This window comes from Phyllobates terribilis, unplaced genomic scaffold (assembly GCF_046119375.1).
Source record: "Phyllobates terribilis strain yellow unplaced genomic scaffold, ASM4611937v1 Scaffold_5__5_contigs__length_657084704, whole genome shotgun sequence".
NCBI lineage: Eukaryota > Metazoa > Chordata > Amphibia > Anura > Dendrobatidae > Phyllobates > Phyllobates terribilis.
Window position 1 is genome coordinate 96,456,216 of NW_027362765.1, and position 23,980 is coordinate 96,480,195.

Genomic DNA, 23,980 nt, shown 5'->3' on the forward strand with positions numbered 1-23,980 from the left:
TCCAACTACTCCACAGCGTAGCTGGCCAGTAAAGGTCTAAAAGAAGAGAAAATAATGACATGGCCCCCTTGTTCACCTGATCTGAACCCCATAGAGAACCTGTGGTCCATCATAAAATGTGAGATCTACAGGGAGGGAAAACAGTACACCTCTCGGAACAGTGTCTGGGAGGCTGTGGTGGCTGCTGCACGCAATGTTGATCGAAAACAGATCAAGCAACTGACAGAATCTATGGATGGAAGGCTGTTGAGTGTCATCATAAAGAAAGGTGGCTATATTGATCATTAATTTTTTGGGTTTTTGTTTTTGCATGCCAGAAACGTTTATTTCTAAATGTTGTGCACTGATCTTGGTTTACCTGGTGAAAATAAACAAGTGAGATGGGATTATATTTGGTTTTTATTAAGTTGCCTAATTATTCTGCACAGTAATAGCTACCTGCACAAACAGATATCCTCCTAAGATAGCAAAATCTAAAAAAAAAAAACACTCCAACTTCCAAAAATATTAAGCTTGGATATTTATGAGTCTTTGGTGTTGATTGAGAACATAGTTGTTGATCAATAATAAAAATAATCCTCTAAAATACAACTTGCCTAATAATTCTGCACACAGTGTAGTTATACCAAAACATCAAAATAAAATCTCGCCATGACCTCCTTACACACAGCATTTTGTGCATACTGGGCAGCACGGTGGCTCAGTGGTTAGCACTACAGCCTTGCAGTGTTGGAGGACAACATCTGCAAGGAGTTTGTATATTCTCCCCATGTTTGCGTGGGTTTCCTCCAGTTTCCTTCCACACTCGAAAGACATACTGATAGGGAATTTAGATTGTGAGCCCTAATAGGGACAGTGATGATGAGGTCTCTAAAGTGCTGTGCAATTAATGGTGCTGTATAAGTGAGTAAAATAAATAAATTCATGGATCATACCCAACTCAAGCTATGGAAGAAGCCCAACCAAACACCCACATGGTGCAGGCTACCATTTGGGAAGGAAAAAAACTCATAAGTAGACCATTTCCTTCTGAAGCAAAGTTCCTACAGATCTTGCCAATCCTAAGGAACTTGGGTCAATGCCTATATTCAGAAACAAGTTGTAAGGCACAGTGGAACATGTCGGCCCTATATATAAAAGGAGGATAATAAATGCCTTAGCAGATGCTCATTCTATCTTTAATCTGTGTATATCTTAGCACAAGTTTGCTTGATCTGTCCAACAAATCCATTCCCTGGGATCAATAGACCCTATAAATTTACAGTTGGTGTGAACCGAGATTTTTAATGGTACCACTTGATGAATTCCGATCATGCTTCGTCTTCTTGACACATGGAAAGACTTATGAGATATAGCAAGGCCATATGAACTTACATCTGGAAAGACATGTCCAGTGGGTAACACAGTTAAGCAGACAGCTCCCTCAGCAGGAGATAAGGCTTCTTTGAGCTTAGGAAGCCTATTGACTATTGAAGAGAGTACTTTGAGCGCTGTGAATCATAACAGCTGCCCCCTTGGAAAAAAAAGTTGCATTTCAGCCCCCAGCCCTAGGAACAGAGCTGGCAATTCTGAGCCCACAGAATGAAGTTCCGTGCAGCTGTGCTTAAGGAATTCCCAGGGCGAAGGGGCAGAGATGCCCGGGTACAAAATGTGCAGCCTGCTTTGAAGCCTGGAGCCTACGCCAGGGCCTGAAATGGCTTCATTCAAGGACACATACAGACAACAAGTCTTTGTGTGCTGCACCAGTTAGGAGATAAACGGGCTAGGGAGGATGGAGAACGCCAGAAAAGATGAGCTGCAGCTGACGGGGAAAAAAAATGAAAATATTTAAAAAAAAAAAAAAAAACTACTTTCAAAAAAATAAATAAGAATGTGCCAAAAAGTAAGGATGACAAAAATTGCTGCAATGAGAGCACATGGTTCACAGTGGTATTCTGCCACCTGTAGCCCAAATGGTGGCATTACTCCTGAACCATCAAGACTTATAGCTGTGCAGCAAACACTTGCCCCATCCACAAAAAATATCCATCCTGATGTACCGTGGTGCTAGTCTCCTCTATACCTTATTAATATCATAGTCATGTAGGACTTTTGTGGCTACTTGGATTGGTAGAAAAGGGAAAGTTAATTTTACATTGAGATGGGAGTGCCAACATGACAGCCCACGTGCATATTGGTATTTTTTTTTTAAACTTAAGGGAAAAAAAAGTGTAAAGCTATGCTTTTTCTTTATTGAAAAAAAAAGAAAAAAAAAATTGAAAAATTAAATGAAATTAAAAAATAAAAAAAAAAACATAATGGAGGGATCTATGAAGGAGATCCAGTGTCTACCCACAGAGGTTGCAGGACAGGCAGCAGATTTCCCATACCGTCTATATTAATTCACGACACTTTGTTTTGATTTCCAGCAAGGCCCGTGTGACAATGTTTAGACAAACACGTCTTGAAACACGTGTTATCTCCGTGCCAATCCAGCAAGGAAAGGGTTGACCTCGGAATATTGTAGGAATTCCATTTGCAAGTTTAATTACTTTTTTCTTTTTTTTTTTTTTTTATTGCCAATGCCTGAAGACACAACAGGGAGGATGGGAAACATAGACATGAAAGATGGAAGGAGGAGGACTTTAACAATGTGGTGATGAGTGAATATGGGGTTTAAAAAACACAAAAAGGTAGATTTTTCTCTTAATGGCACCAGTAGCATCTATCAGCGAAGTACCTTATGGAGTAAGGTGGGCAATTACCAGGCATGAGTCGAAGGATGACTGTAATATTAAGTGTTTTGTTAGTACAATTCCACTTTAAAAAATTTAAATCAATCATTAAAAATTTTGTTTTTTTTTTTTATTCTGTGAAGTAACAGTAATGATAATCATAGTAAACGGTAAATCAAGAATTGCAATAAAATTACTTTTTTTTACATTTATATTGTTATTATGACATTTAAGAAAAAAAAATCAACGATAGTAATCTAAAACAAAAATAAGCTTTTGAGATTGAAATTCCTTAAAAATATATATATATATATTTATTATTCGAATTTTCCATAAAATGTAATAATTAAAAAATAAATAACATTTGTTTTTGCTCGTTTGCCTTCATTCTAGCAGAACACTTGCTTTAGGTTGATTTGCACGTGTGTCCCCCGAACCTGCGGTTGCTTAACTGTTGTACAACACTGTACCCACCCTGACAGTTACAGAGTAACAGCTGGAAAGGAGCAGTTTACCCACATCTGTCCCAACTGTACGTAACCCTCACTGATGGAAGGAATTTCAATTCTTATTTTCCTTTTTTTTTTTTTTATTACATTTTTTTCCTTTTTTGTATCCAGCAGAGAGACTGTTAATCGTAAGATTCACGCAAGAGATGTTCTACAACTTACGCAGCACAGTTATGGCTGAAGAATACAAAGCAAGCCCTTGAAAAACTGCTTGTTTTGGCAGCTACATTAAAGGTAACGCCAGGTATTTCCTTGACACCCAACCCTACAGGAGATCCCAAGAGGAGTAGGAGGAGGGAGATGGGGTGTGGAGTGCCGATAAAGCATTCTTGGTTTATAAATATACATACCAGGTGACTGGGAAGTCGTACGGAGAGTTGGCACTGACTCACTATGCCTCTTGGACACCTTAGCTGCCAAAAAGTGCATGGCATGGTTTGGGTCACGAGCATGGAATAAAATTTTCTTAAAATTTATAAAAAATTATAGATTTTTTTTTCTTTTTGATTTTCAAATTATAGATTTTCAATATTTTTTATGCATATAGTTATTACACTGTATAAAATTGTAAAGTGCTGCAGAATATGTTGGATTACATTTTTAGTTTTGGAAAAATAAAAAATTCTAAAAAAAAGTCTAAAAAGTATATAAAAATTTGTACATTGAACCTACAATGAAAAACAGATAAGAGTATTTTAAAATATATATATATCATTTGTTTCTGGTAATATTTTGAATGAAGAATAGATTTTTTACGACCCATCCATGTGTAGAACACAACTTTATATACTTTGAAGGAGGTCAGTGCCAAACCCTGTCACTGATGACCGAACCATAGATTACTTATTGGAGAAAACAGGCTGTATGATAGGACCAAGACCCAACCTAGTCACAGATGACCGAACCATGGATTAGCTATCGGAGAGAACAGGCTGTATGTCAATAACATCTGTTCGTGGGCTCATTAACATCTGCCCAGCTCTTCACTCCCCATTGGCGTAGACACACCCGATCCTACTTGCATCTGTTGCATCTGGTAACCCATTAACCCATGTTTTGCTAGAGTGATGGAGAGTAATGTAGATTCATTCGTTACTATGCATCTGTAGCACACAATTCAGTCTAAATTAACATTTGAGGTTGATTCTCCACACTAGTTCAACTCATTCCTCTACCGCATACCCACACCCATAGGGTATACTATCCTCACTCATAGGAGGTTGAGCAAATAATTCATATACCATGAAACAGTACCTGTTAGGCTCCCTACAATAGCTGAATCTACAATAGGAGAATGAGTACCCCTTGAGAACCAAAAGGGGACATGCAACTTATGAACGTTTGTTGGATAGCTGTATCTCTTCAAGGAGAACCAGTCCTCCTGCATAGGAATCTCACCCAACCAATCAGTATTTATGAGGAGCAAGGACTCTGAAACAGCTGTCTACAGATGGGCGTCTCTGGTCAAAGTCTAATTAAAATGAGTCAGATACCTATAGGTGGCACTAGAGGTTTTTCTTTATCTAGAGTAGAGCAAATGTGCATACTTTTTCCGAGGATACACTGCCTGTCAAGGCCAACGTTGGCCGAACCCACCAATATCGATGGGTTTGGCCATCCTGTCAGATGGTGACCGGAGAAGATAAAGATCCAGCATGTCTGATTTCCCTGTGATAACGTGCTGCCAGAGAACACAGTGCTCAGCTGAATGAGAGCTCCTGTGCATGGGAGACGCAGCCAGGAAAGGTACTGGCCGAAACATCGTTCAGTTGACAGCCATCGAAGAGTGTATGTGGGGAGATTAACACTCCCTACAACAGACAGATCTCCTCAAGGAGAACTATTACGCCTCAAGTATCAATAGCCAAGATCCCATCTAGACCATTTAGGGCACATATGGCGGAGTTTACCATATTTGAAACTCCTCATCAACATAGAAGCCAAGGATGAGGATGATGGAAGAGCAGCAGATGCCAATAAAACCGTGTCATATTTTCACTATGTAAACTCTGCCCATTAGTAAAGACTTCCGAGAACAAGTCCTGGAAATCAAACAGATAAATTTAGTCTAAAGACATCTAAAAAAATGTAAAAATAAAACGAGTATTGTACTAAAATGAGTGCTGGTGGCAAACAGGAAACGGGTAGCCACACTTTTCATGCCGCAACACTAATCTGGCACGTGCATAGCCGATTGCGAAAGAGGTTCTTTAACACTGCCCTTTAATCATACAGCTGGCATAAGAACTAAACTGGGTTAAAAAAGGAGAAGAAAAAAAAGCACATTTTTCTGCCAATCTTGTGCAGCCCTTGGTGGCGAGGAAGGCCGGGTGCAGGAAGCTCTTGCTGAGATGGGATAAGCAGCAGATGTTAGCGCTGTTGTATTGCTCTGTGAGCTGGGGAAGGGTGTGTGAAAGATGTGGGAGTAGGGAACTGCTTCAGGATATAAAGCCCAAAAACAAATCACTCAACCTTACCAAATAAAAATGTTATGTTCTCAATTACTTGGCAGGTTATGACGCAGTGGACAGACACTGGCACAGAACTCCAGTGCCACCAGTGTACACTGAGCAGGTGCCAAGGACCCAAGGAGAGTTCTCCTTTTCTTTTAGCCATTAACTCGAGAAGGACCTTAAACCAAACTTGGCACTAAACTTTTGGGACATTGCGTACGTTTTTTGGGATAAACGGTCTGAGTAGAACTGTTTATGCGACAATATATTACGTACATGAAGTGTAGGGGATTCTAGACTTGTTTAAGGATCCTCATTTTAGCCCCCAAACCCACATTTTCTATGAGACCTCCAAAAGCAACGGGAATTAACTCTATATGACTTAACTGTCCTAGATCATCCCAAAACTCTCAAAATTAAGCGCGGCCATTGCATGCTGTCCAGACTCCATTTTTTTTTAAGCCTTGGTCACCTGTTGCATGTCTATGTCAGGAGTAGAGATGACAATATTCCTAGAAATTAGTTCCAGGCATGAAACTTTGTTTTTAACATTTTTTTTTATAAAGAACTTTATTTCTGGATTGGTTTAATTGGCCCTTCATTTTTCTATAAAATTTCTTCCACTCCTGGTTTATGAAATTTTTTGGAGGGCAAATATGGCCACGTGGAGCACTAGCCACAATATTATATAGGAAAAAAACAATCAAAAAGGATTGTCCTAGTGTTGAGTTGGTTGATTTTGGGGGTAGATTCTGTACTTCAAAGCCCTTGCCACATTTATCCTCAAATTACATATATGCGCCAGTTTTCCGTCACACAGAGATTGATTCTCTGGCCCTTATGTATTTTAGGTTCTTTAATGTTTGCCTTCAACAGACTTTCGTCCAGCGCGTGCGGTCTACAGACTAAATTAAGACCAGACAAACATTTCATGATCGCACTGGAATTGCGTGCTGAATCTTGTAGTTCCACAATGGCTTGGTAGCCGCAGACTGCCCAAGTCTGCTGTAGATTTCAGCTTGCAGCCCTAATAAAATCATTTCACCAAAGTGAAAAATGAGTGATGCCGCTTCTTCAAACACATCGAGTCCTTGAGTTTGGAAACTGGAAACACATCACATCCCTCCATCAACCCTCCCTCATGCACACGCTATGCTATATAGTTTAAACCCTTTCGTAACTAAACATTATCATCAATGCCAGACTTGGTCCGATATCACATGCGACAAATTGCCATCAAATGGTTAAGGGCAAGGCCATCTTCTCGCCACACCCCGATTCCTCCCAAATTAGTTCAGTCACAGAGAGACAGAAACACGCAGAGTTAAAGAAAGTGAGAGCGGGAGGTGGTATTGGCTATGGGCCCTGGCATCATGCCCGGCTGCTAGTCTGAAAAGATGCCAGCTGGCTTGTTCCACATCAGAACTACACCCCCCGTCCCCTCCTCATCCAAACTTCCCCTCCCTTCTTCAGGCTTCATATTCAAAAGAGAGGAAGAGAGAACAACCAGTGCAAGGAAACATACAAAGAGAATGAGTAGACGACTGATACAAGAAGCAAACACAAAGAGACGGGGGTCAAAACACAAGTAGCCGCTAAACAATGCCAACCAAAATCAAAACAGACCCAATAAGAGAGAAATGGGGAAATTCCACCTGGTATTTTAACGTCAAACAGATTAGACTATAAGGTTGGCAAATCCAAAATGTCCCAATGAACTTATTTGGGCAAAGGAAACAATCTACTTATTAATGCAAGGCTCGTTAAAGGGATGGACACGGACTTGTAGGGAAGCCATCTCCAATAAGGTGGCACAAGAAAGACAGCTTTCTTTCTATTGAATGAGAGCAAATTTCTATTTGGAGCATTGCAATGGTTATAAATGTCAGTACACAAGCTTAGGGTCTCCACAATAGCTCCACCCAATAAACCAGTTAGATACAACATGATTGTTTACCATCAGCTTCTGGAACAAGATAAACTCTTGACAAATTTTAATTTGTCCCTTTGTGCCAAAGAGTGGAGCAAGACATGGATAAAGTTGGTTGTGCACCATGGTTAATATGGTAGTGTAGGACCTTCTCATAAGGTTGACCGGCCTGATATAGGTTAGCATAGCCAACACACAATGTGACCCCACCGGTTAGACTAAAATTTGGAGCTACTCAACTTTTAACCAACTTGCGAGGGGAAAGAAGGATAGGACATGTTGGACTTGAACATGCCTGATCCTTTGCTCCCACAGAAGTTGCATGTTTATTGGTTACACAGGAAAAATAATTTTAAGCAACCCTTTACCCTGGGATGAAAAAGTACCAATACATTAGTGGTATCATCAGTTTGCCAGAAGTGGTTTGCTCAACTAAGTTTGACCTTCCATTCCTTTTGCTTCCAACGTCACACATTGAAAAATCTAAACTATACCTCTCCCATGCCAACAACATCGGAAAGTCAGGGAAGGATGGTTTAGACTTCTCATTGTGTTCGCCATGCCACTGAGATGGCCATCTTGAATGCAGAAGGAACAAAGTCAAACAGAGGAGGGGACAGCTGGAGACAACCCAAGTACACCAGGTAGGGTGACTATACATAAGAAGTGTATACTTTTTAGTACCAACATGAAGGGTCACTTTAATATCTATGGTCACCTCTAGAGATTAAGCACCAGCAGTCCATCATACTTATCCAGTAATACGCTACAAAAGTTCAAACGGGGACTCATTTTGTCTGTCGGATGGACAAGAAAGACCTGATCCCAAAATGACATGTTAACCTCCAATGAGGAACCAACTGGCCATTTCTTGAAGAATTTATGTACCAAAAGCCTTTTCATTAGTAGGGACTATACCATCATGTAAAAGGGATATTATAGTTATTGATCCAGTTGTCCTAAACCACCAACAGGTCAACATAGCATTGAAGAATTATCTCTCAACGCTGCATTAACACGGTAACATACCTTGACATACTTGAAGCAGCTTAAAAATACAGGCTGCTCCACCCTAGGAACCTCGCGGCTAAAACAGTTTGTCTTAATTTTCTTTCTCCCAAAAGCAAAACGGACTCTAAACATCTTAATGACAAAAAAAAAAAAAAAGAAAAAGAAAAAAAACATCCATCTCCTAGGACAGTCCCTAAGGGGGCGCTTCATACACTCAAAGCATGAATCAAGTCGAGCTTGTCCCACAATGTTGAAAGGTATAGATGCAAATAATCTATGCGCCCAAGGGCTAGCAACATACCAGGTCTTGATGTTATTCCCATTGTCAAGCAGGGGAGTCACCTGTTAGGCGACTATTGAATTCTAAATAATAATCTTAAACCCATTATGGGCGAGGGCATGGCTTAATGGGTGATCTGTTACATGGTACGACAACTTAAAATGGCAGTTTTGGCCCAAGGGCCAAAATTGGCCATAAATACGTCTCTGTATACTTTTGAGGCCGAAAAACCTGCTGAGCGATCCCTTCCTCCCATGCGTGTATGGACTTGTTTATATTCAACTCAATCTATAGAATAATATATTCATGCAACATATAACCTTTAAAATTAGAAGGATTTTTTAGATATTTGGGTGGGTGTACGTTCTAATATGTCAAGATATGTGAATAATATGATTATACTGTGAAAATGAAGGTGCATGTAAATCGTCATTACCTGGCCCCCCTGCACACATGTACACTCAATTTGGCCTATCATGCATGTATTCTGAAAGGGGAAAGGGACATAAGCTGCAGGGAATGGCTTATATTCCATGAGAATAAAAATAACTGGGTATGCTAAAATTCAAAATGCCCAATTCTTCTTTTCCTACAATAGTAGGGGCTCAAACGCAGAAGTTATACGTTCCTGCCAAAAGTGGCATGCCCTTCCAACTGTGACTTAAGGTACAGTATATGGACACGTTCAAGCCTCCCCACCTCCATAGACCTTAGACGGTCAGGAAAGATTGTCTAATGTGTTATGGTATAATGTATATTGGGGCCTCTTGACTCTCCCTCGACATATGCAGAGGTGGATTCGGCACACTGGATTTCCAATGGCCAATCCTTTTGGGAGCCACCAGGGAAGTCTGTCAGAGGCTTTCTATAGGGAACATAGGAGCGCATGGCCGAGCATTTCTGTTTATGGGTGAGTCGGGAGTGGTAGCCATCAGACAAATGATGGCCAACAACTAGCGAATTCAAACACAAGATGTGAAAGGTCCCCTAGACCTCTTCTAGAGAACAATACATTTTACACCACATTGTCCTACAGATTCGCACACCAACCCATTTGGGCAACACAATGTCCAGCTTGTTTTCAGAAGTAAAGGATTAAAAAGAGTAAAGATTAATACAATGAAGAGAGCACAGTCATTCCTAACGCGCTCAGTGGGTCAGGGGTTGTCTAGTCTAAGCTCTCTGGATGCTAATGACATAAAGTTCCTGCTCGCAGGTGTCTGGAGACAATGCCACTAAGCAGGTTTTGATGAGGAGGAGATGAGGGCCTTGGAGTGCAAGACTAAAAGTTTAGACAGGTTTTGTTGTGGAAATTTCATTCAAGAGAGGTGAGAAGAGACAAGATGATGATAGAACGCTTGAGGAAGCTGTAAAGACTTTTTTAGGGTAGGGGGCATGTATGTAACAGAGCTGGTGGTAGAAGAAGAGTGCCCAGGTTGCAAACCAACCATCATAGCATACTTTTTAATATTGCAATATCTGCTCGAAGATAAAACCAGATTCTAAATCCAAAATGATCATTCTGCAATAGATCTAGATCAATAAGGACCATAAAAGCAGCCTACTTTGCTCGAAACATACCGTATTATTTGTCCCAACACGAATCGACCACAATACAATTCTATTATGAAACATACATAGAAGTACTGACCTTCATGGGAGTGAGAAAACCAGATCTGGGAGGCTGCGGCCCCATGGGGGCCCCTGTAGGTGGTTTCTGATGGAGATGAGGATGCTCCTGCTGGGTGTGTCGATGCTGCTGCAGAGCCCAGGCTACCACCCAGAAAACCGCCCATGAAAGAGGGGGAAGAGTTCGCCATCAAACCTGTGCTAGCTGAAAGACAAACACAAAAGCGGTCACAGACCAGTTTATCAACTGCCTAAAAAAAATTGATATATTAAACATACTGATATAGTATAATACACACGTCACTATGGGACTAAATACCGGTAGTTGGCATGAATCAGCAAGACCTGAACTTGACATTGACTATTAATCAAATTTCTCAATTGAATTGTATGACAACGTTTGTCATAGAGCATTGAAGACACACAAAAAAACAACAACACACACAAACACACACTCACTATTGATGATAATTTGCAACAGCAAAAAAAAAAAATGTGGTCCACTCAATTTCTTGACTATTGTATCACAGACTCATGTAATTGGGATATAACAACTCACAAGTCAAAACTGTGTCGTAGCCATCTAGACTGAAAGTATAGAAATGATCCCAAAATTGAAAAAAATTATTGGAGACTTCTACAAAAGACCATCTATTCAACTATTTGAGAAGATCCCTTGTTCATTTCCATCCAGAACTTTGATTGAGAGGAATACTTAGCCAGAATATTTGGTGATCATCTATTCTAAAGAGAGTGTTAACTCTATAAAAAAAAAAAAAAATTAGGACTTTCAAAACAAAATAAAAAACGTACAGCGAAAGTTGGATGTTTCAAGACTGTTCCCTATGGGCGCAAATAGATGGTGAAAAATGGTCAAGCTTTATCAATCTAATTTACTTCCATACCATCGAAAACAAGAAACAACAACAAGATCTTATTCTGCCTCAATGGCAACCAAGACCAGTTCTACCTATTGGCTAAAGGGCAACCCTATGAAAATTTGTTACTAGGCAAGGAAACGTGTATTTTTGCCATCGGAACCGTAGAAATTCCTTCGGGATCCTGAGAACCCACTCCCAACTAATCTCAGTTTTATGCCGGAGATGAGTAATTCTCAACCATAAAAAGAAGGAAGCAAAAGTCAGGGGGAGGTGACCTTCTCAGTTGACCCGTGTCTCGATTACAATATCCAAAGTTTACGTCATGGTCAGAAGAAATAAAAGCTGTACATGGGGAATCAGGTCTTTATTATTGGATCACTCACCCACTAAACCATTTAGCTTGGATCTCTTGTCCCTTAATAAAAAAGCTGTCCTTGTTGGCACATTTGGTGTACTGGGGTTCAGTTGTAACTCCAACCTCCGCAACGCTCCAAAGCCAAACCAGAAAATATTCTGCATTGTAGCTACATGACCTTACTCTGACTTACAGCCCCCATGGTTTCATAAGAACTTTATTGACTCAATGTTTTGACTATTATGGGATTAAAATTAAAGTGAAAAAAGGGGGAAGGAAAAATAAAAAACACAAAAAATAAAACCACTCGTAACCAAAGCGTAATCCAGAAGTTGGAAAGAAAAAAAAAAAGGAGTAATTAATGGAAGTCATGTGCAATAGCTGAACAGTGTACAGGGTGTGTACTGTATCATTGCATGATCAATTCCCTTCCCTCCCAGCCTTCGGGGCACTGTTAAAATCTCACATCTTCTACCAAGCCTCATATGACTCCCACTCCCCCCTTCCGAACTTCCTCCAGCTGCTTCTGTCACCTGACAGGGAGTGATTTCCAGATGTGAGATTCCCTGCGAGCTGTCAGAAGTGTCTTTCCAGATTACGCCTCATACACACACACATAGCCCTCAGCCAAGACCTCCCTTGCTCAAGGCTAGGCTTAAGCAACCAATGGACCTCAGAACCACAAGCTCCAGCATGCTCCATCATAACAACTGGAAAATCATTGGCTGCCAGCCTATTACGCCAATCTGTAGGTTTGCCACCCTATGGAGGAACCTACCAAGAAAAACCCAGATGGTCTACAGTGGTTACAAAACAAGAATCTTCACATTTGACACCCCCATGAACCCCCAAAGAACTTCATCATGAACCCAAGTCAGTTCCTTCAAGGGTCTATTTTTAAATGCTCGGCGTCATTATATTGTTCCCAGTTGTATAGTACAGTGCCAGTTTACACACAGCTGTTAAAAGAAGAGATGGACCACGCTCAACTCTGACCTAAGGGAGCAGCGCAGTATTCTCAAAGTATCGGCTTGCCTGCCCTTCCAAAACGGTTCTCAAGAAAACTAGAGGAAAAGGCAGAGCACGAGAGCCACATCCTAAACCACACCCTGACTCACACCCACGGTACTTGACAGGGGATTTCCATCTACTGCTGGTCATCTGCAATGGATCGGATTGAATTCCCAAAATGCAAACTGGCACAAGTGTCAATACATTGTGAACTATAGGACAGTATAAATTTTTTAGGAAATTCTGCCATTCAAAAATTGACTTAAGACCAACACTGTCTTTCTGAGATGCTTACAAATCTCATTTCTTATTAGAAAATGATGGGATTTGACCAGTTCCATAGAAGAATGGTGGGATACTCAGAGGCTACATGGCACAGACAGATGCCCAAAACATCAGTTCCAATATAATGATCATACAGGTGCATGAGCACTAGTATTGACATTTACATTTTGGAGTGCCAATGGATTCCAAATAAAAAGAACCATTACACCCTCATCACCCAACACAACTACTGAGGACATCTCCAATATCGATCAGCATGTAGAGGACTAGTCATTAAGAACCACGTGGCACATGCTGCGGGATTTCTCAGAGAACAATCCCACCAGTAAGGTCAAACCCAAATAAAATTCCAGAGCAAAATCTTCCTATAATGTTGCAGGAACAACTTTTTTTTCAGCTCACCCCTTAACCCACCATTCACCTTTCCCTTCAAAGCTTATAATAATAATAAAAAAAAAAAATGCAATAACCCACCAAGAGACCCCAGTCCCATTGACTTACCCCAGAAGAACATGATCTTCAAGATTAGTAGGAACGGTCGTAATAATGATCTCCCTGTACTGTTTTATCACATACCCCATAAGGGTCCAATAAATAGCTTCAGGATGAGGAAGCGGAGGGAGAAACAGGACCTGCCAACCCAACAGCAGCCGTTCACAGGAGAAAATAGCAAGGGAAACAGTTACACGGATCGTAAAAAAGAAAACTTTTATTGTGAGATCATATGGCGGGGATCTCTCCTGGGATAACAGTCCTGGAAACACGGATACAGTAACCCTACTGTGTCCAGATGGGAACATTGCAATGTAATGTGTCCCATATTATTTAGCTGCTCTTGGCAGCAAAGGGGTTATCCAATACGCAGCCTACAATTGCAATTTTTTTTTTTTTTTAACCCTCCCATCCTTTGCGCCACATGTGTTTCTAAATGTAGGATCCCAAAGTAAAAAAAAAAAAAGGAAAATACACAAAGTAATTTGCCTCTGATAGAAAACAGGTCCGGGCTGTTGGTGACGGGAGGAGAATTGTCGGAGGGGGTCGTCCCACGCTGTTAAACTGCTCCCGCCTAGATACTTTGGAAATGAGTGTCCCAAGTGTGGTTTTAACAGGGGAGGGGGCTGTCTCTCTTCCTATTTAACTCTGTTAATACTGTCATCTCTCTAATGGGTTCCACTAAAAATTACTATCCTTAATGTTTTTTTGGAAATTGGGGTCATAACTAATATTGCCCACCTTAAGGGATGCAGTGGATCAGTCACACCCTATCATTCTCCCTCAAAAGCAAACACCAGTATTCTAAATTAGAAGGTGGAGTAGGATTTTTGTAATTCTTGGGATCGAATGCAAAATCTATATGTTACACTATTGCCTCTAGTAAAGTTCAAGCAAAACCTGCCCATTTTGTAAATCTTTCTAGTTCTTCAGACAGTTGGGTTTTAGGACAATCCTCATCAGATCTAGGTGGTGTGGAGACTTCTCGAGAATCCAATCTGACTACAAAAATATCTTACTAGGAAAGACTATCCTTCAATACAAAAAAGATTCTGCCCACAACATATGCCAATCAATGAATAAAGTTGTTTGGTGCTCTTTTAAAGGTCTACACCGGCCAAATTAGGGAGAATCGTTTTTCATGGAGAACCTCAGGTCAAATTGCCTGTCCATCAAAATCAAGCTACCTGTAGAAGATCAGACAGCTAATATTTTTGATGTACTCCTGAAGTCCTATTAGAGGGAAAAGCATACCAAAAAACAAAAAAAACAAAGCCATTTGGCTGGTTGACAAAATGCTAACAAATATGAAATGCCTAGTGTGAATTGTGGGCAGATGCTTTTGATGTGGCGCTTGGAGGATTTAGAGTACTAAAACTCTTTACACATTTCCGATTCAGAAGGACCTAACAACTGTAAGGAGGCATCACAACTCTTCCCAATAGATGATGTTGAGCGAAAAAAAGATGGGGCATGTTGAATTTTAATGCCCAATCCTTTTGTTCTCAGGAGAGATATGCCACCATCTGAGGTTCATGGGAGCAGATTACTCCAGTCTTCCATTAACTCTTTGAAAACATATACCCGTGACGGCTAGCCAGGAGCCGAATCAGTGTTGGCCAACAGCTACTAAATGAGTATGGACACCTTTAGACCAATTGTAGTGAGATCACTTGGCTGCTGGGCCACCATGTCTTAAGTAGAGACCAGTTTCAATAAGGTGTGCATGGATGTGGAACATGGACCTAATTCACAATTTATTCAAGCTTTACATGGTCTAAAACAAATGGTTACTTTAAAAAAAAAAAAAAGGCGTGATGGCAAATTTGCCTCATATGAGTTCCAAGTAGAAACTAATAAGGAAGGAATTAAATCAAAAGACACCTCTACATTACGAAGAGCAGAGATCAAAGCCCAGCAGACCAGATCCAGTCATGACACCGCCTGGCGCTGCTAGATGTTTCCTAGGGCATAACAGGTGTGAGAGTTGGCAGATGCGATTACCACTTTTAGGACTGACTGACGACATTTTGCATTATGTATGTCTAGTCACAAGCAGCAAGACACCACAAGAGATCTAGATAAATTTCTACAATGGGTGGAGGAGAGGGCATCCAGAACATTGTGATAATGAGCCCTCAAAATGAATGACAACTCTACAGTTGACCACAAGCCTTGTGTTGACCACAGTGCTAAGTGCATGATGCAAGTGGCAAGTTGTAACAGTATGTCAGCTCTTTTGTCACATAGAATTTTCCTCAAGATCCAGACAATTGTTAAATATCAAAATCGGAACCTTTTGGCCCAATATCACCCTCAAAATGCATCTATGAAGTACTAATGAGGAGGACAGAAAAAGTAGTCCAGGTTCATAAAACCTGAAGGAAACATCCATACGCCAAGGATCAAAAACCTCAGAATCTTCTAACTCAAGTCAACCTACCAGGAGACCCAAATTCCTCCCAAAAAGTTGACATAGATAATTGAGATTTTAGTCTAATTTGATGGAGCATTGGGATCAGTGTTATAAAGGTGCAGAGCACACCAGCCACGTCAACCCCTGAGGCGTGTAGATTGGGAAATTGTCAAGAGCTCTGTCTGGACCAACGGCCCAGCTGGTATCAATGTGTGGAGTAGACACAAACACAGCTCCTTTGGAGAACAGATGTGTGGAGGATACAAAAATAATGGAAAGAGTATGTAAAAAAAGGCAGCATCCGTCATGGAGAAGATGGAAGATTCCCTAAATCTGGCACGTGATAGTCCAGCACTTTATTTTTGGGAGATATTTTAAGACCAGAATCTAAGGAGGACACATTATATTGATCTTATTGTTCTTTCATAAGTGCCCAATGTTTCATAACCCCCTCGGGACACAGGTCATAGAAAATGTCAAAATGTGACCTCTAGCTTCAACACCCCACTATCACAGAACTGAAGGTCCCAAAATGTTTGCCCCAGATACCCATCTAATATCTGATAGGAGAATCAGGTGTCAAAGGGGACAAAGCTACCCTAGATATGCCCACTTATCGGCCAAATGGTTGCCGAGGTCACGACGCCCAATATTTATATCCCTATGAGCAGGACTCTTTAAGTCTTGCACCGATCTGTCTCAGAAACGTCTACTTTGTCCTCCAGAGTGACAATCTTGGAAAAAAAATAGAGATATTGGGAGGTATATACATATATTATGGAATAAGTCACTTATAGGGCTATGTCATTACTTCAGTAAGAGAAATCTCACAGTTGCCCCTCATTCCCCAGGACTTCAAGGCCAAAAAGGTACCTGGGTATATGTAAACCCCACCCGAAAATTGGTCACTCTGCGGTGAGCTGGGGGTGTTCGTAGGAGGCGTTGTAGTGGTCACAAGACAAGCAGGGTTGGGGGCCAGACTTAAACATCTCCAGAGTATGGGAGGGACAAGTGATTTGTAATGGAAGTTATTTGTTGTCACTCCTTTTCCTCAGATTAAAGGGGTTATTCATCAAGACAACCATTGTATATATATACACACACACCATTATTCGAATATCTCCCCTTTAAGGACCTCTCTACGAGCCACACTATAAATACCAGCTCCAGTTGTGGCAGGTTCAAGTCATCTGGTCATCTTAATAGCTATAGTTCTGCTGTAGGGAAATTCTTGTCTAGCCACAGGATCCCCTAACACCACCACTTTTTTTAAAGGAGGTTTTGACCTTTGGAGACTTTTTTTTTTTTTACTAAAATGCATGAATTTGGGGCAAAAAAAAAAAAATTTTTGCAAATGGGTTTCATTAACAATTGTCCACATTTTGCCTTTAACCTTGAGTTAACTGAGATTCCATGAGTGAGCTCATTTTGACATTCCACTGGAAGAGTTTTTTACTGTCTGAAGAGAAACAAAGGACTTGTAAAAGCCAAACGACGAAAAATGTTTAATGAACCCCAATTACAAAAATTATTTTTAGCCCCAGAAAACATGTATTTAAAAATAAAAATGTCATGAAATGTGGATAACCCCTTGAAGGTATTATGAGTAGGACCCAGGGGATTACATCACAAGTCCTTGGATTCATATTTCCTCCAATTTCGTTTTTTGAGAATAGGGCCCTCTATAGGATATAATTACAATATTCGGCATATTTGAAATTCCCCAATAAAATCTTTGTAAAGTCCTGAACTATTGAAGTTCTCGGAGAGGCAGGATGAATTCCAGTCTGGTCTGTCCGGATTCTGTCCCCGACCCCCTCCTTCCCACTTTGGTTTCAGCACTGTCTACAACTGGTGTCATGGCCTGCTCTGTTTTCATATGATGCTTATCTGGCTGGGCACGGTGCCTGACCGCACTGCACACTCACAAGACTGAACACTTCTAGTGTCTCACACACAAACAGTCCTTCTAGTGACAGTCCGCCACCCGGACACACACGCCCCAGCGCCCTGGCGTCATGCATCCCAACAGCTGACACAATTACAACCGACCAAATGTGACAAGGATTAGGACAAAACCTGCGCCAGTTTTATTACAGACAGCAGGAAAAGCGGCTTCCTTCCAAAAACAGCGCCACCCTTGTCCTCAGGTTGTGTGTGGTATTGCAGCTCAGTTCACTTTAACAGAGCAGGTGCAACATGTGGACAGGTGGGGCACGGTTTCTGGATGAAAACAGCAATAATAATGTTTTGGGTATATTTTTTAACCCTTTAAAAAAATAATTGCAATAAGAGCTTTAAAAAAAAAATAAAAAGTTAGAGAAATATGGCTGCCTTCTTCCAAAATAAAAAACACCACAACAATTGTCCACAGGTTACGTCTGGTACTACAGCTCCACTCTATAGGAGGTGCATGGCATGGAGCTGCAATACTACACACAACCAGAAGACAGACGTGGCGCTGTTTCATGAAGAAAGCTGTGTTTATTTGTTTTTTTTAATCCTAGCCATTCCCTTTAAAGAGAAACCTCCTACTATGTCGATTTGCCACCTAAACTCCCACAGCAATGGTCATTGAGAATTCTTAAAAAGGAGTTTTCCAGGATTAGAAAAATATAGTTGCTTTCGTCTATAAAAAAAAATATATATATAGCGCCCTCAGGTTGTGTGTGGTATTATAGCTCAAGAAGTGGTGACGTGGTTCTATTATACTTCTCCTCTGATTGTTCATCTCCTGATTTCGGGTTACAAATACTGACCAGATACTGAGCATGTGAACATAGCCTTACTCTGGAATCTGGGAAAGGTGGGTGAGGCTCCAACAGCAGTCATCATTCTCATCACCTTTACATTTATAACTGACACTTTTAGAATTTTTCAAATTTGAATTTCATATATATGAAATTCAAATTTGAAAAATTCTAAAAGTGTCAGTTATAAACGGAAAGTTGATGAGAATTATAGCGGTTATATATTTTAAATTAGGGGAAATGTCCTTTAACCCAACACTATCCCCCCCCACCCACCCCCCTCCTATTCTTTTATTATATATAGACGTGCGTCTCACCAGTGATATTCACATCTTAAGACTCTGGCAGACACACGAGCACAAAAATCTGGGAGATGCACACAGCCATATTTCCCACACATGTTTAATAATAACCCTCCCCCTCTTATTTTATGGTAAGGCCCACCCACCCCCCTATAAGAACCAAGCCAAATTCTATAGGAGGGACACAGGACACACGTATGGTCAAGAGGATCGGACTGGAGGACATATGGAGACCGGGTGACGGGGGTGGCACCCCCTAATGCCACCCCAGAGCAGGATGGGAAACAGACACATTTGCTTTCATTTAGAAAAGTGAGAGGGAGAAGCGTTGAAGGAAGCAGCAGTGGGATCCTGAGAACGAAGCTGCGTCGTAGGATCCCACACCCTCTTCGCCTCTTAAAGGGCTAGTCCCAGAGGTGCAGTCGCTCAGCCCGGACTAGCGATCCAGGTTCCCAGGCTTCATCAACTACGTTCACACACATGCACAACACATCGCGCTGCCCCTTCACACGACCCGTTCCCCTGCACGAGTGGCTTCAGCCAGAAACCTAATCAGAAGATCCTGAGGTTATATCATCGTTTTCTATGAAAGTGTAATAATTCATATCCGAGCATTGCCCACAGACTGCCAGCACAACCAGGGCATAGGCCTGGGGTGATGCCAGGCTGTTTACGCAAAACAGCACCACTCAAGTCTAGTGGTTGTAATTGGTATTGCAGCTCAGCTGGAAATCATCTGCAACTTTCCTTCTGGACTCGCTGTCAGTGAATGGAAACATCCATCCTGCCTTGATTATATCAGAGCTGTCCGTGTACTAAAAAAAGATTGCTAGCAATAAGGGTTCCCATTCAATGACTGCAAGCAGAGATCATAAAAGCCTGGCGCTTTAAAAGCATGAAGGAGCTCTGTGGTTTTTATTCCCTGCGACTATAAATTGTAATCGTTACATCTAAGGCACTAAAAGGGGGTTTTCTTTTTATACAGAAACAGCGCCACGCTTGCCCTTTGGTCATGTCGGGTAATGCAGCTCAATCCAATACTTTTTTTTTTTTTTTTTTTTTTTTTTTTACAGCTTACAGATTTCAGAAGTTGTATAAAATCAGCAGTTTTCTAAATGTATTTTGGGTATCAATTTCAAGATTTCTGCTTGCCATCAGTGAATGGAAATATTTCAGTTACAGTGTTTTAGAGTCTTAAAACGAGCCGTGCACCTATAGTGCGTAACTTTTATACCCTTTGGGGTATAATCACTATTTTTTATTCACTGTCTGCAAGCAAAAAGATAACAAAAATGATGAGACATTATTACACGAAGTATATTAGAAAATTGTAAAAATGTTCATGGGGGCTAAAGGGATAAAAAAAAAAAACGTTCTGGTCATATCCAAAGTCATCAGGGAGCTCTGAGCTTTGCACCAGATTAAAACAGGAAGACGGTTTCCATTCACTGATGGCAAGCAGAGATCTTTAGAATGGTGAAGAATTACTACAAAAAGTATATTAGAAAGCTGTAGACATTTTCCAAGGGAGAGGGGAGGGTGAAAAACCCATACATTTTTTCAATTTTACATAGGACTGCAGACAAATTCCTGGCTTTATCCCAGCATTTACATAGGATTGCTATTGCATTAAAAAACTCCAAAACATACAATACATATTCAGCTCTGCTACATCTGCGCCAACAGCACCCAAAGTGTTCATCCTACGGGGTGAGGCTTTAACCCTTTCCCATTCAGAGACCCAATATTAGATTCCTGCTCTACCGGACTTGTACCTTTTTTCCTCGCACGCTTACATGGGAACAGCGGTGGTACGGGGCTGTCCATACTTGTACCCATAATAGGGAGAAAAATCTGAGAAACAGGCGAATAAGACTAAAAATGGGCCGTGAGCGGGTGTGTCCCCTCCACAGGGGATGGCCAAACCCCTCCCCCCACTCTCCCCCCAAAAAAGAAGGAATCCGGCTATTCTTAAAATATTGGATTTACATGCGGTTGATCCATTAACCATCTGCTTGCTGACACCTTAAGATCCATTTAACGCATAAAATGACAAACGCAATGTAGCTATAAGAGAGAAACCATACTTCTTAAAGGGGCAGTACACCTAAAGTCAACAGTTTATGAAGGGGAGATTTGTGACATTTCTAGCAGTTTGGGGTGCAGAGGTAACAATGGACACTATTTCCAGCTTCCTAAATGTTGCGGTTACTATTGGAAGCATCATCTAAGGTGGGAAGATCAGTGCTAGAGGAGTATAACACACCCACCACCGAAGCCCTCTCCATGTATGGCGGAGTTTATAAATTGAAACCTGGGCAGAATGGGCCCCCCAGGTGTCAAGGGCCCGGGGCTTGCATGGGTTCGCCAGGTGATGGTGCCGCCCTGGCTCTGAGCACTAGATGTACTATGTATAATAATAGTGTTGGAGGTGTAGAGATTTTTTTTTACTTCTCGTCTTTCACTTCATTTATAAATGTCTAAAATGTCTGCTAACAGAGAACAATAGACATTACTATAATGTCTGTTCCACACATTATGAATAAAGTCAGACAATTTTGAATGACCGGCCAACTATCTATTGGCCTCCCGATGGAGGAAAGGAAGGATCGGGCATGTTGAAATTCACATGTCCAATCATTTTAATCTGCAGGGAAAATAAGCCGAGGCCAGAGATGTCCGGCAGCAACTTAGTACCTAAGCCTATATATATAAAAACACATGCAACTTCAGCCTTAATGGCCATAAAAGGAAAATGATGGCAATGATGAGGGTTGTCCGTACTACTCCCAAATTAGAGGATTATATAGAAGGGCATTTTTGGAAATGGAGAATGGAAAAAAAGAATTTGGAAATGTGATAAAACGAGAGCGAGGGTCCAGTGTCCTGCGTCGGCCGCACGGCTCCAGACTCACTGATGTGTGTTCTGACTCCTAGATACTAATGAATGAATGAGCTGTGATGTAACAGACATTCCTGACCATCCCGTCAGCCGGAGATTCCCTAACCTCACCGTGAGTCACCGACATTGTTAACCCTATCCCAGCTTTCCAATTCCAACAACACAGGTCTTAAAAGGGGCGCCATCAATGGATTCTAGGGTGCGTTAGTAGGTCATATAGGAGTTGGGGTTAAAGGGCGTGCAGAGATGACAGTCACACCGGGGTCCACACAGTATTATAAATGGCACGTGATGGTTAAGGGCCATGTTAGAGATGTAGTATTAAAGCCCAGGAGGTGTAAGATCAGGGACGAAACCATACTAGGTACTGTGGTTGAAGTCGTACCCGGGGCTTTGACCAACATGAGAGAACCCATACCATTAATGACCAGTGATAGTTGGGGGCCCTTTTAGAGATTCCTCTTTAGGGCCCACAAGTTACACCTCTGTGCAAGTTACCGCTACAAGAAAGGACATTCCCATAGAAAGTATCAGAATTGTACTCCTGACCATGGGGGGGTCCCAGAACATGATGGTTGTGTCTCAATTTTCTTTCATGGGCAAATGCATGCTTGCCAACTTTTTCCTACAAGGATCTGGGAGAGACATCCATTTAGATGCCCCACTTTCTTAAAGGGGTTGTCCGGAATGTGAAAAATATGGCTGTTTTTTTTCCTTAAACAGTGCCCTCACTTTTTACAGGTTGTATATGGCATTGCAGCTCAGCACTATTCAGTTCTTAGGAGATGAAATGCAATACCAGATATAATCCATTTTTGGAAGCAGCCATGTTTTTCTAATCTGGACAACCCCTTTAAGCCTCCCTGAATGTAGGCGCCTTCCAGAACAGCTGTTTTTTAAGGAGGTTTCGGGGAGATTCAGCCAGATATGGGAGATTAGGCAACTTTTCCTCAAATCTGGGAGGTCTCTGCTTATTCCAGACAGTCCAGGAGAGTCAGCAAGTATGACAACGGACCTATTACGACCACATTGGTCTTCCACTATGATAAGTATGCCCTTTGGCACAAAAAAACCCTACCCCCATGGACACTACTTAAAACGTTTGTACAGAAACGTTATAGAAAAATATAGCCGCTTAGCTTTAAAAACAGCGCCACACCAGTCCGCAGGTTATGTGTGGTATTGCAGTTCAGCTCCATTCATTTCAATATTTGACACCACCGATCACAAGGGGGAACGCGGTTTCTGGAAGAAAGCAGCCATCTCTTTAACAGCAGTTAGTTTGAGCTGCCAATTTTAGGTGTAGTATCCCTTTAAGAAAGGAGGGGAGGAGGAGGAGGAGGAAAGGGCAGGGGCACATTTGATTGCATGTGTTCCACTACAAATATTACAATCAGAGAATAAATAAATGAAAAAAGCCCAATACATTAGGCATAATAAACGGCGCGCCGCAGTCATCACTACAGATAACACTTTTTGCAATGCCATTTAATCATTTAAAGGGCTGTTCGAGTCGGGAATTGCAAGCTTAAATCAGTTGGTAACACTCCGCGCTTCACAAATTCATCTCCCCGAGGGGCTGCCGGATAATTTCTGCCCTTCACGGTTAATGTGAACAAGGCTGTAGAGTCTAAAAAAGAAAGCACCGGGTCAGTAAGGCACAAAGAAGCATGAGCTGGCAGCGCCAGGCCGTGAGGTGGGTCGGTGAAAACGTGGCACAGAAACTCGATGCTTATAGCGTCCGTACTGTGCACTGAACAAGGGGTGTTAGTCAGACGGCGGCTGGCAACACTGGGCCTGATGGTTGGTGAAAGGACGTTTCTGTAATACAGCAGCTTGTAACCACATGATGGATAGATAGGCCGCCTTGTGTTTATATAGCGCCAACAAATACAGTAGAGGAGCATGAAGAGGAATCCAAAGGCCAGCCAGGTAAATCTATGTATAGCTAGATCAGTATTAAAGTATTTAATTTATATGAGTGGTATATATCAACTGTACACCAATTTATGTTCTAGAAGTCCCCGGCCAGGTCGGCCTTAGGCAATGTAGTCCATGGA

The 23,980-nt window shown here is 41.4% G+C and overlaps 1 protein-coding gene across 7 annotated transcripts in view; it reads right to left on the reverse strand.

The window, feature by feature from the left end:
* BAHCC1 (BAH domain and coiled-coil containing 1) overlaps positions 1-23,980 on the reverse strand; it is a 132,497-nt gene that overhangs the window by 60,329 nt on the left and 48,188 nt on the right. For 6 of the 7 annotated variants that reach the window (XM_073682569.1, XM_073682573.1, XM_073682570.1 and 3 more), the window contains one exon: positions 10,549-10,731. In XM_073682569.1, the coding sequence (XP_073538670.1) occupies positions 10,549-10,731 (183 nt within the window). Of the gene's footprint in view, positions 1-10,548; positions 10,732-13,559; positions 13,687-23,980 lie in introns of those variants that run through there. The other variant, XM_073682572.1, reaches the window with a different exon arrangement.